At 30.5% G+C, this 15875-nt stretch overlaps 1 protein-coding gene across 1 annotated transcript; it reads left to right on the forward strand.

Annotated features, from left to right (window-relative positions):
• Nucleotides 1-6928: 6928 nt before the first annotated feature.
• On the forward strand, nt 6929-9687 carry LOC146958694 (ethylene-responsive transcription factor ERF118-like). Its single transcript, XM_085740228.1, has 2 exons — nt 6929-7017; nt 8025-9687. Exon 2 carries the CDS (start codon nt 8262-8264, stop codon nt 9330-9332), a length of 1071 nt encoding a protein of 356 aa, XP_085596354.1. The 5' UTR covers nt 6929-7017; nt 8025-8261; the 3' UTR covers nt 9333-9687.
• Nucleotides 9688-15875: the final 6188 nt, after the last annotated feature.

Consider the following 15875-nt stretch of genomic DNA (forward strand, 5'->3'; position numbering starts at 1 on the left):
AGGGGTTTATATAAGAAATTCAAGGAGATTTACATAAGAAATTGCAAAAAATTTGGGCCGGAGCCCGGGTGAGTGTCCGGGCTCGCCGGACCTTAGAACCGCCCCTGCTATTTAGTCTAATACCAAATTAAATCTAGACAATTTAGTCCCTCTATCAAAATGTTTTTTCAATTGGGTTTTTTTCTTCCTTTTTGAACTGTGATTGGTCATATGTGATAATTTAGTCGGCTTATTGATGGTCACGTGTATTGTTTAAAAAAATGGGGACATTTAGGTCCCTACAAAATTTTGGGGATAATTATATCCCCATAAAATTTTAAAAAGTGAAATTAGTCATTATTTTTTTTATTTCAACACAACAAAAAAAAATAGAAACAAATGTAGTTTGTTAAAGTTTAAGGGACCAAATTGGTATTTGTTTAAGAAAGAAAAACTTATTTAACCCTTTTTGTTTTATTTTGCTTTCTCTCTTTTTTCTTCTTCTTTTTTTAGGGACTAATTTGTCCCCTTAGAAAATTCATTTAATTTAACGTTGCCGCTTAACTGATATTGTTAATGCCACATGATCAAATTAACAGTATCCATCATAGGTTCAATGATAGAAAATGATTTAGTGCCTAAGTTGTCTCGGTTCAATTTGTAAATGACTAAATAGGGTCTTCATGTTTGTTGAGAACTAATTTGGCCTCTAAACATTGTGTCGGGGACAATTATCAACTTTTACATAGAAAATACCTTTTAGTCAAAAAAGGAAACAATTAACGAGTTTTACATGAAAAATACTTTTTAAAGTTTCAATGTGTTAAAGAAACAATTTCCAAGATAATATATATATATATATATATATATATATATATATATATATATATATATATATTCTATTTTAGACTTCTTTAAGAGCATGTGTTAGCATTTTTTTATATATTGGAAGTAATTATTTCTCGTATTATGTATGTAGGTTTAATTCAGTTGTTAGGAACATTCCATTATACTTTCTGCAATCACTATTTTAAGCAAAAAATAAATTTTTATATTCATTAGATAATTAATGTATATGGTTTATAGATCATATACATCGATTATTCTAAAAACACAAAGATCATGTAAAAACACATATACATTGATTATTCAATGAATCTAAAAAAATCACTTTTTACTTTTAATAATGACAGAATGGAATATATACATTGATCAGAATTCGAATTTCAAATTCCTCACTTATTTATGTTCTCGTATTTTATAAAAAATAAAGATTATTATTTCTCTAAAAAAATGATTTAGGTTTTCTTTTTTATAAAATGTTAGTTGCTACTAATAGGTTACCACCATCTTCTCCAAATATAAAGACCATGTTGAAAAGGAAAAAAATTGTTCCTTTTTATAAGATTTATTTGGTATTTTCAACAATATTAATTATTTGTTTACCAAAATACTTCTATGTTATAAAATATCAACACTGTAGGGATGGGAATAGGCCAGGCCGACCTATAGGGGCCTACGGCCTATCCTACGACAGGTCAGGCCAGACTTTTTTCTTAAATAGAGAAGGCCTAGGCTTTTTTTTAAGCTTATTTAGCTTAAAAGGCCAGGCCAAAAGCCTCTCAAAAAGCCTCTTAAGCCTATTAGGCCGTCCTATTTAAGTAATATGAATAATATTGTTTATTATTATATTATATTTTATACTTTGAATTAAAATATAAATTTGTAAACTTTTTCAATAATTTGAGTTTTATTAGTATACATTAATTTTTTGCATATATAAATGTATTATTATAAACTAGAATAGAAATATGATACAATATATAGTCGAATTCACTAAAACCTCGTGTTGATTATCAAAAGAGAGTTTAATCTAATTGAACTATTAGTTCGCTAGTCCATTTAAACTTAGATCACATTGCTTACTTAAAGATGTTCATATGATATAGGCTTTTAAACAGGCTGACAGGCCGTATCAGGCTTTCAGAAGGTCAGGCTCAGGCCTAAAAAGTAGGCCTATGACAGGCCGCAGGCCAGCTTAGGCTTTAAAAAAATATGGCAGGCCAGGCTTAGGCCTTGCAAAGCCTAGCTCGGCCTAGCCTATTCCCATCCCTTGTTATCCTTTTTTATGCGATCTTTTTAATGAAATTTGCGTTTTTATGTTTGTATGATGAAGATTTGAGTTTGCTTAAGAGTTAGATGAATTTTTTTATCAATTTTTTTTATATTTTTTTATATTTTGTCTCAATAAAAAAGGACCACAATATTGACATTTTATAACATAAAAGACTAAATCAGAAAAAGAAAAAGATGAAGGACAAAAGTGATACCTAAGAGATTAAATTGGGGAAAAAAATAAGATAAAGGACAAAAGTGTTATCTAAAATCAAGTTAAAGGACGCATTGTGTAATTTTGCCTTAATACTATTATGTTGAAAACATAAACTAATCATTTCTCTTCTAAAAGATAAAATTATAAAAACAATAGTAAGTATAAACAAATTTAATATTGATACTTACATTCTTAATTCCGTCTTTTGACGAAAAGAGAATTTTTTTTTAAGAAGAAAAAGAGATTTATAATAGAGACAAAGGTAGTACTTTTTACTTGAAGAACAAGGCTCGCTGACGACATTTATTCTAAATAGCAATATCACCGACGATCTTTATTATTACCGTGTAGTACTCACTCTGTTTCTAAATATAGGTCGTAGTCAATCACACATGTCAATACATAATTTTGACTATTAATATATTTAAGTATCTATAATTAAAAAATTAATATTTAAAAATATTCATTGAGCAAATTGAACAATATTTTTATTTCTTTATCAAAAATTGAACAACATTTATATCTATTTATTATTTAATAATATATTCAAAATAAATTATGTGAATAATACACATTATAAAAATATGAAATTTATTTGAAAACGGAAGAAGTCTATGTTGTCTCACTCGTTCACTCTATATGCACGTGTATTTCACCGTCTGTCAATTTACCTTTTTTTTTTTGGTAGTGGCCGGGGTTTGAACCCCGGACCTTGCATATTTTATGCATTGTCCCAACTAGCTGAGCTAAGCTCACGAGAACAAGTCAGATTCGCACGTGACCAGCAGAAACATAGGATTCTGATGTGCATCTAGTGCAGTCTCCAATGAGAATGAGGATGACTAGTATGATATGTACTCCCTCCGGTCTCAAATGTAAGCAACTTTTCACTTTTTAGGTTCATTGAATAAATTTTGTATGTGGTCCATATTATAGATCACATACATCATTTATTGAATGAATCTAAAAAGTGAAAAGTTGCTTACATTTGAGACCGGAGAGAGTATCTAGTAATATCTTCAGGTTTATTTCCCGTATGTGCAATGTTTGATGCTATACAGCTCATGACAGCTAATATCTAAGAATGAAAATACATTATTAAAGAATAAATTAAATGTCCTAAATAAAAGATTTTGAATTTGGTAACATTTTTTAACACGATTCCTTTTTCTTTTTTGGGTCAAGTAATTTTTAACATGATTCTATATAAGATTTTTTTTTTCCTTTCATAAGATTACAATTTGAATCTTATACCAACATTAAATTTGTTTAAATGGTAAGAAATTTGAAACTTCCTTTTTTATTTTTTTTGGTCAAGTAGTGTGGTGGTTTTTAACATGATTCTATATAAGAATTTTTCTTTTCTTTTCATAAGATTACAATTTGAATCTTATACCAACATTAAATTTGTTTAAATGGTAAGAAATTTGAAACCTCTAGATGAATGAACGTGACTAAGTTGATAAGAAATTGATAACCTGGGAAATCATGAGTTCAATTTTTGTTGCCATTGTTAGAACATATTCGGTTCAGAGGGAATAATCATCCACTTTGTGTGTCCTAAATTTTTTTCTATAAAGATTATTAACTGTTAAATGACGGTAGAATCTTCATATCAATAATATAGTAACCCAAAAAACAACTTGAATGAACGGAGGTATAAACTTCGTGCAAATAACATGATGACAATTATTTTTAAAAGTTTTATAAGTTAACAAGACATAACATAACTCCCAATGTTGATACCGTAAGTTGAACGTCTTCATTTAAGTTCAAATCCACGACCTCAAAGTTGCGTGGGTCTGAATTTCAGTAGTGTTTGTCAATCCGTCTACTAGCAAAAAAATAATTTTTAATTTTACTATATTTTTTTTTGGTTCTAATATTTTACTATATATTTTACAAATACTATTTACTATTTAATACTTTACAAATATTGTTTAAAATTACTAATGTATTACCACTCTTCGAAAAAATACTATAAATTATTATTTTTATTAAATATTAATAGTATATTTTTTTGAAGGATTTAATAATATATTTTATAAATAATTATATATTTTTTCGGTGGGATAGTTTGACTTATTCAAAAAATAAATAGTCTCTTTTTGTTTGTGTTAACACTTTGGTTTTTAAGGGAGGGGCCCCCCCAATAATCCAGAGTTCAATTCAAAGGTAAGTAAAGTCTAACCAATAATTGTTTCATCCATGAATTAAAACTCATGTTCTTCTGAAGGGTTCATCTTTTGGCGAAGCTCATTAATCAATTAAGTTCAATCCCTTGGTTAGCAAGAAAATATTGTCAACCGAGCGTTTTTTGTGTGTTAATCAACCGAGCATTTTTATAACAATACTTATAGTTTTATTTTTATTTTAAAACCAATAAATTTTGATAACTCGTTTTATTTTTAAGTATAACTTAAATCATAAAAAAATGTTAAATTATGTGTAAAATTATTTTATATTACGGTTTCATATAGTTATTTTTATATAAAATACAATGCATTTATTTCTAGTCAAAATAAAAACCAATAAATTAATTCTAGTCATTATAAAAAACTAATACATCGTCTCAAAAAACTAAATAAAAAACTAATACCTTATTTACTAGATTCGGAATAAGACAAAAACGCAAACGAGTGCCCTTAAGGTATTGGTTAAAATACTTAAAGAATTAAGTTTGTATAAAAAATAGTGTGATTATTATATTGACAAAAATAACACTATGCAGATTCAAGACAAAATTTCTTTTAACCTCTTTCTTAACAAATACACTTAAGACATTTGGTCGCAAGTAACAAAAAATTATTATTTACTTATATCCTTTAACATGATATTGAGTTTTCGGAAATTTTAGTTGGTTGTTGTGATTTTGTAAAAGCTACGTAGTTTAATTTTTAAAAATTTTGAGGACTTACAATAATTTCGACAAACTAATCATGATACTAAACATGCACTTGATAATTTTCTTTAAAAAATGGTAAAAAAATAATAATTTTTCTATTGTATAATTTTTATAGTTTAATTTGATTATATTTTTTTGTCGGCTCGGTGTATTGCTCTGGAGATTAATTCAGATTATTTCCTCTCATGTTTTTCGTGAAGGTAATTGTTGTGCTGATAAGTTGGCTAATATGGGTCGCTCGGTTCATGGGGCGGTGTGGTTGTCGGTTGTACCTCCGGACTTGTAGGTGGAGTTTTATTCGAACTGTTGTGGTATGCCTCGCTATAGGTTTCCTTGCAGTTGTTTACTTTCTGTTTCCATTTTTTCTTCTGTTTTTTTAGGGTTTTGGTCTAGTCCCCCTCTTGTATCTTTTTCACTTTTTTAAATAATATTTTGAGTTCGGCAGTAGATGATGGGGGTTCATCGGGGTGCCAACCTAGTTGGGATGTCGTTGCTTCCCTTGATGCATGTCCTTTCTCCTGGTTTAGGGAGAAAAAAAAATATATTTTACCATTCAAACATGTCATGATTTTATTTCTTAAATTACCTAAACAGATATCAAACAATAGGACAAGTCTATGCCTAAAATTATATTATATTATCAATTTATATAGTAAAATTCAATTTTTTGTACATATTTCTAGTCAAAGAGTATAATATATAAACTATATGTAAATATTATTGAACACCATCAAATATATTTATATAAAAATTTAATATCACCTTAAAAAAAATCACAACTACATTGATACGACAATGGCGATCAATTGACAATATCAAATATATTTATATATAAATATACATGTTTTTATTCAAAAACTATAATATAAAAAGAGTATAATATATAAACTATATGTAAATATTATTGAACACCATCAAATATATTTATATAAAAATTTAATATCACCTTAAAAAAAATCACAACTACATTGATACGACAATGGCGATCAATTGACAATATCAAATATATTTATATATAAATATACATGTTTTTATTCAAAAACTATAATATAAAAAATAAGAAGATATTATTTACCCATTTCAAGTATGTTTATATATAAATCAAATACTGATGTAACAATTATGATTAATTGTAATATCAAATATAATATATAAATTATAAATTTATATAATAAAATTTAATTATGTGTGTGTCTATATATTATAGTAAAAAAGTATTATATTATTCTTTAAAAAATATTATATTATTAAATATAGGAAAGTATTATTTTACAACATCGAATATATTTCAAGATAAATGAAATCTATGTTTAATGATCCAACAATTATGATTTATTGAAATATCTGATTAAATATGTTTATATAGATAAATCAAATCCAAGTCCATTGAAATATAAAATGTGTTTATATATAAATCAAATCTAATTTATTTAATATTATATTAATATTTAAAAATCAATTTCCAATACACAGTTAAAATTGAGAAGTTCTTTCCAAATAAAAATAAAAATTGAGAAGTTACTACTATATTTAAATTCAATGAATAGTGTGAATGATAATATTTTATGTTTTACCTACCAAAAAAAATTCCTAAATTTTGGTTATTATTTGACCAACCATTAAAAAATGGAAAATTGATGAAGGGCCTAGTAGTATATAATAAAGTGTGAGGAGAGACAAGGGGGGCCAGTAAGAGTGAGAGAAAAACTGCAAGAGAGATAGATAGTGACATGGGAGAAAGAAATACAAAGGCAAAGACACAAAAGTCTCTTTCGCCTTTGTGAGAAAACCAAACGAAAGGGTAAAATTTTCACTTTACTCTGAATTTTCAAGTTGCAATCCTTTCTCTATCTCTCTAACTCTTTGTGCTTATTGTGTGTGTTATTTTTCCATGAAAAACTCATTTTTCATTAAAATATTAATTTATTGATATTAAGTCTTTGTAACATTATTAATTTAATAATAAAAAAAACTTGGTCTTGGTCTGCATCTACTGGTGTCTGTGTTAAGATTTGTGTGTGTTTTAATCGATGGTGTGCGTCGTATTGAGGTTGATTATTTCTTTGTTGTTTTTATTTTATTTTATTGATTTTGTTTCACCCCATGTTACAAGTACAAAATTTCAGATCGACAAAAAAATTAACACATTTATGTTTTTCTATTTGGCTGTTATAGAACATAATTTTTTTTTAAAGAATAGAACATGAAATCTTGACCATAGATTTCCGGACCTTTTTATGTTATATTTTGTTCGATATTAGTGTGTCACTCACCATTTGATACTCTTTTTCTTCTTGGTTTAAAGAGAACAGAGTAGTGGTTGAAACGTTTTTTCAAGGAATTTGGTCTCTCCTTTTCTTCTTGGTTTAAAAGGAACGGATAGATGGTTGAAGCGGTTTTTTTTTTTTTTAAGAATTTAGTCTTTAAAAGAAGACGAACAATGAATTTATGTCTTCTCGGTTTATTTTGAAATCACTGATTGGGGTTCCGTTGAGGAACCTCTGGACTTTCTCCATTCCTTCTCTTTTACCGTCTCTTTCCGTTTTCTATTCCACTCTCTATTTTCTCTTATTCATTAAGAGCAATTTTTTTTTTATGATTCCAGTTGTTTCAATGTGATCGAGGCAAAAAGGTTTTTTTTTTAAATTGATTTTCCCTTTTTTTTTTTTTTCATTCATCGGTTACCATAATAATTTCTTCAATATCAAATATTATTATCATTATTATGTCTTTTAATATTATTTTTTATTATAATTTTGCTTACTGTTTATGAATTCTGGGTTTAATGATGTTTTTGTAATTTTTCAGGACTTGTAGTCGAGTTGTGTGTTTTGGAGGCTTTCATATACAAAGATTTACAATTCTCTTTTTGTTCTTGAGAGGGATTACTTGAGATTTTGAGAGATTTTGTCAACTTTTTCTGTGTTTGATTCATTTTCTTTAATATTTAAATTTCCATTTTATTCAAACTTTTTGTGGATTCTGAAGGGGTTTATGCAGAATTTTTCTCAAACTAAAATAAATTAAAATATTTTTTAATCCACTATGCGGGGTACTAGAAAATCTAGAGCTAGACCAAGGCCTAACCCTATCACAAGGAAGTTGCAAGTTGTTTATAATGATCCTGAGGCAACTGACACATCTGAAGATGAATCACAACATGCAAGAACAACGACAAAAAGAAGCTTCGTTGAGGTCACTCTCCCTCCTCATGTATCTGCAGCTTCTTTGGCTTCTTATAAGAGTTTCTCTGAGAAGTCGAAGACTGTAACAAGGAAAAAGGCATGTCTTTCAACACAACGTCAAATCAAGAAGAAAGTTGTTCCAACAATAACTTCTCCAAAAACAAGGAGACAACCTTCATCCAAATATCGAGGCGTTCGTTTGAGGCCATGGGGAAGATGGGCTGCTGAGATTCGCGATCCTTCAAAAAATGTTAGAATTTGGTTGGGAACTTACGATACCGCTGAAGAAGCTTCTCAAGCTTATGAATCCGAAAGGCTTCGAATTGCACTTGATTCTCAGGTAACGAAAGCAAAATTATGCTTCAATAAGGGTTCTTCTGCAACCTCTCCAGTTGAAACATTGAACAAGAACTCTTCTGCAGATGATGATGATGATGCCAATGCTTTAGTGTCAGAGAAATGTTCAACTACTAAAGACTCTGAGAACATGTTCTTACAAACATCGCCTTCTTCCGTGCTTGAGTTGGATACCTTAGCATCCAATTTGATTGAGAAGGTTGATGTTCCATCAAACAATGTAGCCGTTGTTGTAAATGAAGCGAGTGCAATGTTGTCTTGTAAACTTCAAGAGCTAGAAATTCCAAATCCTAGTGTTTTTAACCTGCATGAGCCAGTTGCTACTGAGAATCCAATTGGGACTGATCCCAATCTTGGTTTGGGATTTGATTTTGATCGGTTTAACATTGATGATTTTGGACAAGATTTTCAAGAATTTGGTGACTGTGGTGACTTCGAGGATATTCAAATTCATGGATTTGATGACAATGGACCTAGTGAGCTTCCTGATTTTGATTTTGGTGATATTGCTGATGATGACGAATTTGCTGGTTGGACTGATGTGCCCTTCCAACACAACATATATTTTCTCTAAGTTTTGTAGTCTCCTAGGAGTGAGGCTTGGAAGTAGCATTCTAGATTCTAATAATGTTTATGTAGTTTTCTAAGACAATATGAGGAGATGCATAATCAATTTTTGGTTGAGAGTGATTCTACTATCATTTTGATTTTATATTTTGTTTATTGAGGAGTTGTAAGCTTTGCTTGAATGTCACAAAGGATCCTTTCGTTTTCTTATTCTAATAGAGACATCTTAAGAGAGTTCTTGAACTTTTCTAGATTGCTAGTAGTATTTTGATTTGTAAGTTCTTCTATTGCTGCGTATGAATGAACCTTCAAATATTTTGGATAAATTGTTTTTTCTTTTCTTTTCTATCGTTTGATGTCTATGAGCTTGTCTACGTAGTTTTACATTATTAGCATTAATTCATTTCTTCCCGACACTCGCCAATAGCAATTTTATACTTATTTCGCAACTTATGACCCCACTTATTCATATCATCCGTACAACTTTTCATCCCAGACAACACGTCCACATTTGGAATTTCCTCCCACCCACCAACAACTATGTTCTCAAATTCTCTTCCACTAGCCATACATTCTCGAACTTAAACTCCTTATTTTCCACTTTGTCTTTGTTCTTTACGAAGATTGAGTAGAATTGGATAATGATTTGATTGGTGTGATATGATATTATGCAATTGACTTTGATAGAATATATCATACCATGCTTGTGTTGCCATTGTTATGTTAATTCTTTCTTCCTTACGATTTTGTCCCCCTGTACCTTTCACCCATGTAATGGATATCCAGAAAATCTAAGATCAATCAAACCATTATCATGTACTGCCTCCCGAAAACCCATTATCCTCCATGGTGGATGATCTACTCGGCTCCTTTTATCTTCATTTGACAATAAGTCATTAAAGTCTCCCATAAAAGTGTCGGAACTGTGCTCGGGTTGCTCAATCCCCAGCAATTCCAACTCATAAAACTCATTGATCCTGGCAGGCCTGGCCGTTAGACCCGCTTTTATCATTTTTTGGTACTACATCTTTTTCATGAGAGTCAACGTTGCAATGGAGAGTATTTTGGCTGACATTAATTTGCATTAATTTTTTATCATGAGGTAATGATCGAGTAATAGCATTTTCTCCTTCCTCTTTATTCTTGCCATCATGTAGCCTTTTATTGTGTGACTTCATGTATTTACCTTTCTCTTCCATTGGAGTTGCCAATTTCGTAAGCAAACCAATTTGTTCCACATTTAATGGTGCCAGATTGAATGTTCCTCCCTTCAATTGTTACTATTTTTTAATCAATTCATCAATCATATCTTTCCTATTATTTTGCTCAGGTGTAACCGCTCCCTCATTGGAATCAATTACATTTTTACTGGCCACATTAATTCCTGCATTCACGAGCATTTCCTTTCCCTACTACGAGTTCTGAACTAACAGATTGCCCATCTACTTCCACCGTCAAAGTTCCTCCAGCTAGTCTTTGCTCTCAAATTTGGGCCCCAGTTTCCTACGGCATCGTCTTCCTTGACTTCATATAGTTTCTCGCACGTATACTCTGTGTGCCCTAGCTTCCCACAGTAATAGCAAAAATTTCCAAGGCGCTCCTATTTGATATTGAATATAACAACCTCCACACTCTTGTTATTAACACTCCTTGAACTAACTAATGGTTTCCTCATATCCATCATTACCTGAATCAACATATTCCAGAAACCCATAAAATTGCCTGCATTTTGCCCCACTGTCTCTGCCATATAACCCACCGGCAAGTTATGAACTTGAATCCAAACAAGTGTCCTATGATGCTAACAACTGTCATAAGATTATTGTTCAAGGAATCTAAAAAAAGAAAATCATGTCTTAATAATACAAGTTAAATGCTTGTCAAAATTATAATTACACATTTTTCTATATAAATATGATGTCTTTTGATTACTTAAATGAGAAATGTTAACGAGTGTTCCGTGAAACTTTTGTCAAATTTGTGTATTAGTATTTCAATGCATTAAGAATTGAATGTTTGACATTTTTTTAAGAATAACTGCTTAATTTATAATTTTTAAAGAATGTCAAAGGAGATTCGTTAACAAGACTCTTACTAATATGTCATAAAGACATTTGTTAGCATTTCCTTTGATTTTTAGAATTCGTTAACAAATGCCCTCAAAGCTCTTGTTAAAAGAGCAAAAAATAGAAACTTATATTTTTTTGAAGAAGCTAAAGAAATTATATCAAAAAATCAAATAAAGCTCCTCCGGACTCCAGTTTTTTAAAATTTTGAATCGAAATTTTTATTCTCAATAATAAAAAAATTTACTCTTGACCTAGCACAAGGTGTGTCAGAATAGTTTAACAATCAAAATAATTCACAAAACAAGAACCGAAAGTCACAACAACATAAAATAAAATTACAACAGAGCTTTTAAGCAAAACAACGGATTCTGCCTCCGAAGAAGATAATAAGAATCGAATAAAATGTAATACGATTTTAACCACCAATTAGTCTGCAACTTAACCTTTTCACTCAAAGCCTGAATAAGATCAGTCTTCTGTTGACAAATCCTTCAATTTCCTTCCTTCCAAATGACACAGAGAACTAAAATCCATATAATACTAAAGATGAAATCTATTGAATCTTGATTTGTTACAATTTCACCATGACCCCTTTTAATTCTATTTTATCTTGTCATTAGGCTTCAAGATTTAATATGAAAAAAACAAAACAAGCGTCGCTCAGAGCAGAAGGCGAAATATTTAATATGAAAATAAATTAAAAAAATACCTTTCAGAATATAATGGAGCAACAATGAAAGAGTTGTGCGTGAATATGAGTGTTTGATTTACCTCAAGCATTTGGTCCCTTTGAGGCCTCATGCTTGAAAAGTTGTGGACCAAGATATTTTAAACATTAACTATTGAGTATTACTTTTCCCACCCCATGACCTTCTCCCGCACCCTGTAAATTTTCCAAAAATATCCTTGTGCAGTTGGATTTCATAATCCGAATTCATGTTTCACAATTCGGATTCTAAAATCCGGACAATTTTTATGAATAATCAGCCATCAGACTCTCTTACATTTCAGCAGTTTTGAGTGTTGCTTTTAAAAACAACAAAAAAACTAAGTAAAAAAATGTTAAAAACCTATCAAATAAAATCATAAAAATACCACCAAAAAATTCTAAAAATCAAATAAAACTAATGCAATTTTTTTTGGATTTTTCTGAGAATATGAAAAATTTTAAAAAAATTAAAAATTGGTCTAAACGATGGAATTTTGCATTTTGAGGGGCGGAGTCCCGTAAGACGTCCCTTCTAAGGGAGTCATGGTCCTTGAATTTTTTCTGATTTTCTGGGGAAGTTTTGGAGCAATCCGATCAAGTAGCCCGAAAACCTGATTTTTGACTAAGAACAGGTATCAGACCCAAAACATAAGGATGGGCGTTAGGAAGCCATTGCTCCGGAAACATGTTTACATTACCAGAAGCCATTGTAAATCTTTTTCGGACAGCAACCTGAATCCTAAATACAATAGGTTTCTGACTTTTAAAAAAACAATAACAACCTAACTTGATTAAAGGAGAAAGAATTAATAAAAAAAACAGTTATTAAAAAACAATTGCAAATTAGAAAATAGTAACAAATTGAATCTGAAAAAGTTTCTAATGTTGACTTTCTTTTATTAACAAAAAAACATAATAATAACTTGAATCGACAACAATTTCAATTGCGTTGGTAAACTATTCCGTGAAATCAATACTTCGATTTCTGAAATTCTTAGTAACCATGGCAAACCCAAAAACCTCAATCAATGATTTAGAGAACAGATACAACCATAAAAAAACCTGCAATTCACAATGATTACATTAACAATCTGGTTGCAAGAGTCGATTCTGGGAGACAACGCTTCCGGTAACAATCCGATTGCAAGAGTCCATTCCGGTAAAAGAAAAATAAAATCTAAGGCAAAGGAGGGTGCAAAGCGTTTTGAGAAAAGTAGGGTGAACAAGTGAAAAACTGACGACCTTTTATTTTATATAAAAGGGTAAATTAGGTAGTTTAAGTTAAATGTTGGGGTCAAGGTATAAATGTAGAGGTGTAGGGTAAAACTTTCTATGATAAAAGATTAAATGAAAGTTATACACGACCGAGATCATGGGCCATTTTAGTGACTCATGACCAGAACTGATCTCATAACCCGTTTATACTTATCTTCTACACGTATTATTCACTCATTTTTTACCCATATATATACTAATTCCAAGACCTTGGTAATGGGTATATCACCAACAAGGTAAGCCCCCACACATCTAACTAAGCAAGAACAAAACCCATATAAGAGTGAGTTAGTTGATTATCCACAATGACGTTGATTGTATTAGTTGAGTATTCCATGATTAAGTTTAAGAAGAGCATATCCTTTGAGAATTGTAAACCAATCCTCAAAGCCATTGCATTCACTTGGTCTAAATCGTTATGCATATGGTTTTTTCTGCAATAGGCTACCATTACCACACCAGGGTCGTCTTTGATCACCGCTGATAATCCCCAACTGCCATCTTAAACCAGTCCAGTTGGATCAATGTTTAATTTATACTAATCAGTGAGAGGCCAAACCATCACACGCAAACATAATCTGCAACTCATCAATGTTATTTGCTAAAATTGAGCACAGAAATGAAGCCAGTTTAAGCTTGAAACCGCCGCACCACAACCCATTAACTAGGCATCTCGTGGCCTTCAAAGTTCCTTTTTACTGCATGCACACTATATTTCGTAACATAAAGTAAACAACACCATGCTAATTACCTCGTCCAAATAACTTTGCCTAATTTGTTTAGCCCATATGCAATAGAAAATGAATCAGGGGACTTCTTTTAGTTGTGAAAAACAAACTCTTATAAGATACCAAATTTATCTTGCCCATATGTGCTCCATAAACAAATGATCAATTATTCAAGCACAACTGTGACAAACAGTGCAATTAACCAATGTTAAGGATAGTGGTTTTTATAACGACAACAACAACAATAATAATAGTAAAAAAATTTCTAATATTTTTTTAAGTATAGCTCTTCGTTCCAACCAAAAAACATTTTAGATACCATTGAATTTGATATTTTCGATTGAAAGTAAATTTGGTTTTCGACTAAGAGAGATGCGTATAATTAATATTATATGATGTCTTAAATAAGATTACTTTCAATAAAAAAGAGACTTAAATTTTATTCAAAAATAAAAAAATAAAAAAGAGCCTTAAGCAAAATAAAAAAATATTGATTTTCCAGAGCCTAATAAAATATTAAGGCCGTAAACCCATGTCAAATGGCCAAACATATTTCCATCCTTAATCCTGCATCACCTCCTACCCTTACAAAATAACATATTAAATACAATGTGGGAATGTCATTATAAAGATGAAAGCTAGCTAGAGATATGACTACTCTTGTAAGTGCATAAACTACCTCATTTATTTGTCTTCTTAAATCAATCTTTTCGAGGGGTTTGTAAATTAATCTTAATAAATCAAATCTTAAATAACTTAATTCAAATTTGTATTGAAATCTTAAATTTGTATTAGAAACATCTCCCTGTCAAAATTCAAATCTTAATTCGCTATGCTACGATAGTCTAACCCGTTTCAATGTACCCAACACTTATTTTTAGACTTTGCAGTTTTTGCTGAACAATTAGTGCTTCTTTACTATGAGAAGTTGTGGCGTTGTTGTCTTTTTCACGATAAATTTGACGGTTCCTTTCTTTCCAGTTAATATAATAAAAATTTAGATCTCTAGTAGTGACTATGTGGATATGACCTTGCAATTTCAGTATTTTAGTCGAACTTAAATATGTGGATGTCTATGTAGATCTGACTATGTAGATATGACCTCTTAAAATTTTTGTTGAGCCTGCTTATTGAATAAATTAAATTAAAACAGACGAGTTTATTGAAATATATACAGTAATATAAATTATTGGTGGCAAGTGGCAACTCAATTGATAATACATACATTTCATATTCACAAGTTTAAAAGGTCAAGTCCTTTTTTGACTCAAAAGAACGATGATTTTTGACTAATAAAAGGCACTAATCTTAAACAATACAAACGTGAAAATGGAAACCAAATTCAACAAACAAATCAAACGTATCAATATGCCTGGTGTGCTCAATTGTATAGCGTGTTTGCTTTGGCGGTGGCCGGTGGGTACCTCACCCAACGTGTGTTTGCACTTTGCCCCAAAGCTCCAATTTGGAGCTTCATTTCACGCCTAATTTTGCATTGGAATGCGAAAAAGTGTAACCCACCACCAAACGAAACACAGCCTTAGAGGCTGACATTAGAGAAGTTCATGGTTTGAAGCTAGCATGCAGTAGAGCGTTGCATTTCAGAACATGTCTTAGTGATTTCGAGTCTAATATAGGATAGCTGAAGGAGAGATATTGCAGAACTCATACCTGGTATGCTTAAGCAGAGGCCATTTAATCATGACAAATGGACTAACGAAAGAATTATTTGGAGTAATTAAAAAATCTAACAATTTTGAAACACAAGC

The sequence above is a fragment of the Medicago sativa genome, chromosome 1, assembly GCF_051527215.1.
Source record: "Medicago sativa cultivar Bolivia chromosome 1, Bolivia_mono, whole genome shotgun sequence".
In the NCBI taxonomy this organism is placed as follows: domain Eukaryota; kingdom Viridiplantae; phylum Streptophyta; class Magnoliopsida; order Fabales; family Fabaceae; genus Medicago; species Medicago sativa.